Source organism: Notothenia coriiceps, unplaced genomic scaffold, assembly GCF_000735185.1.
Source record: "Notothenia coriiceps isolate Sejong01 unplaced genomic scaffold, NC01 NC01_scaffold00013719, whole genome shotgun sequence".
In the NCBI taxonomy this organism is placed as follows: domain Eukaryota; kingdom Metazoa; phylum Chordata; class Actinopteri; order Perciformes; family Nototheniidae; genus Notothenia; species Notothenia coriiceps.
This window is the reverse complement of record NW_011346420.1, coordinates 1-1,941: the sequence shown is the minus strand read 5'-3', so window position 1 is coordinate 1,941 and position 1,941 is coordinate 1. Positions and strand designations below refer to the sequence as shown.

At 39.5% G+C, this 1,941-nt stretch overlaps 1 protein-coding gene across 1 annotated transcript; it reads right to left on the bottom strand.

The window, feature by feature from the left end:
• Window positions 1–879: 879 nt before the first annotated feature.
• On the bottom strand, window positions 880–1,431 carry LOC104948108 (protein SCAF8-like). The gene is made up of 2 exons (XM_010774270.1): window positions 1,275–1,431; window positions 880–1,116 (listed from the first exon to the last, which is right to left on the bottom strand). Exons 1-2 carry the CDS (start codon window positions 1,386–1,388, stop codon window positions 895–897), a joined length of 336 nt encoding a protein of 111 aa, XP_010772572.1. The 5' UTR covers window positions 1,389–1,431; the 3' UTR covers window positions 880–894.
• Window positions 1,432–1,941: the final 510 nt, after the last annotated feature.

Genomic DNA, 1,941 nt, shown 5'->3' with positions numbered 1-1,941 from the left:
GATTGGCTGTAAGTACGTGTGACCGCGAAAAGTGTGGTGTGTGAAGAGGAGACGAGAGACGCGTCCTAAAACCAGGAAGTAAGCTGCGCATGGGTTCCCTCCACAAAAAAGCAATCAGATTTCTCCATAGGATTTTAGAAAATAGCTCAAAATAAGATTTGTCGGAAACGTACCTGTTAGATAAATGCACGTTTTGTTCAGCCGGATAATATCCACATGTCGACCCTACTTTTATCATTTTTGAATCATAAATCTATCAATTAGATTTATGATAGACTTTGAAACTACAAGAAGATAAGGGATAGATAGAGAAGATAGAGATTTTGTCCAGAAGGATAGGCAAATGGACTTCATCTTCAAGTCAAGGTAAGACCACCATTTTATTGAAAATGGGATCTTACTAAGAGAGAACAATTCAATATTTAAATGATAAAATTACATTTTTTGGGTATCCTTTTGTTGAACTGTCTGTTTAAAATGAATCGAAGCATCAGACAAAAAAAGCTTTTGAAAATAATATTATATTTTGATTTAGGTCAAAAGATAATATTTGTAAACCTGAAGAGTCAGTGCCAGTGCCTCACCAGCCATGAACCTCACTGCACGTCACTGCAGAAGCTTATATATACTGTAGACATCTACGTTTTTTGTGCCCCACCACTTTTGTACAAATAAAAACGCCACTGGAAACATTGTACGTACATGGATACATTTTCTGTTTCCTGACTAATAACACTAACATTTATAAAGCTGAAGTGGGTATACAAAAAAACAATCCATCCACAAAACCAGTTTATACTACACTAATGACATTATACTTGATGATATCACAAGTTATAGACTTACTCCTATGGTTTCTGGCATTGACAGTCGATCATGTTCACAAATATTCATTTATCTCTTTCCTAGGCAATATCTAAAAGCAGTTTTTCCCCCTTTATAAGAATGTGTGTTTTCACCATCATTAACGGTCTCCTGGTCGATGATTCCTCCCTCAGCAAAGCCGTCCAGGTCATCCAGCTTCACCTTCTCCCAGGGTATGTAGGTGACACCCAGGTCCACATCCCAAAACTGCTTGTACTCCTGCTTTACCCCTTTGTTCAGAGCCCATGCAATCTGAATCAGAAACAAACACAAGAAGGTCAATAAACAGCATTTCTCAATGTCATTTCCGCGGGCGTACAAGGATCCGTGTGCCTGGAAGAACTACGTTAGAAGAAACCCCAAGGAGAGTTAGGATAAAGTTAATTAAATTATAAAAAGGTAATGTGTACCTTGATGACTTTGGAGCCTATCTTAAAGGAGCCAGTGCTGAGCTTCTGGCGAGCGCGATATGCATCCTGTCTGTGGACCATACAGATGTAGGCACAGCCTCTGGGTGGGATCATCTGCACACACACACACACACACACACACACACACACACACACACACACACACACACACACACACACACACACACACACACACACACACACACACAGTAGGGTTCAAAAACAGGGCATGACCATAGACTGAGGAAAAATGTAAATGAGAAAACTGAGTGAAAATGTAGCATTGAGGAAAGACAAAGAAATAGGGGATTTAAAAGATAGTTGATGGCAGCTTAAAGTAACTATATTGACCTTCATGTGACAGAGATTAAATAGACCCTCCAGAAAAACGCGATTCTGCGATCGCAGAATTTACCACATAATCAGCAAAATGGCGCAGATTTTTAAAAGGCCGCATAATCCCCGCATTTTTCCACACAAAGTTGAAAAAAAGAAAAGAAAGTTAACTCGTCTTGACGTGAAGTAGTGATGATGATGACGTAACGTCATCAGCTCGCGCATCACAGAAGGTAAACAACACCGTAGAGTGAACGTGTGGAACTCACACGAGAGAGAAAACACCAAGATAGAAAAAATCTAAATCCATCTCATTTACCGACGAACATTT

Bases quoted from the DNA above. Each gene is read 5' to 3' on its own strand.
- LOC104948108 (XM_010774270.1), bottom strand. From the start codon at position 1,388: ATGATCCCACCCAGAGGCTGTGCCTACATCTGTATGGTCCACAGACAG. The intron at 1,117-1,274 runs GTACACATTACC...TTTCTGATTCAG, and splicing joins TAGGCTCCAAAGTCATCAAG to ATTGCATGGGCTCTGAACAA.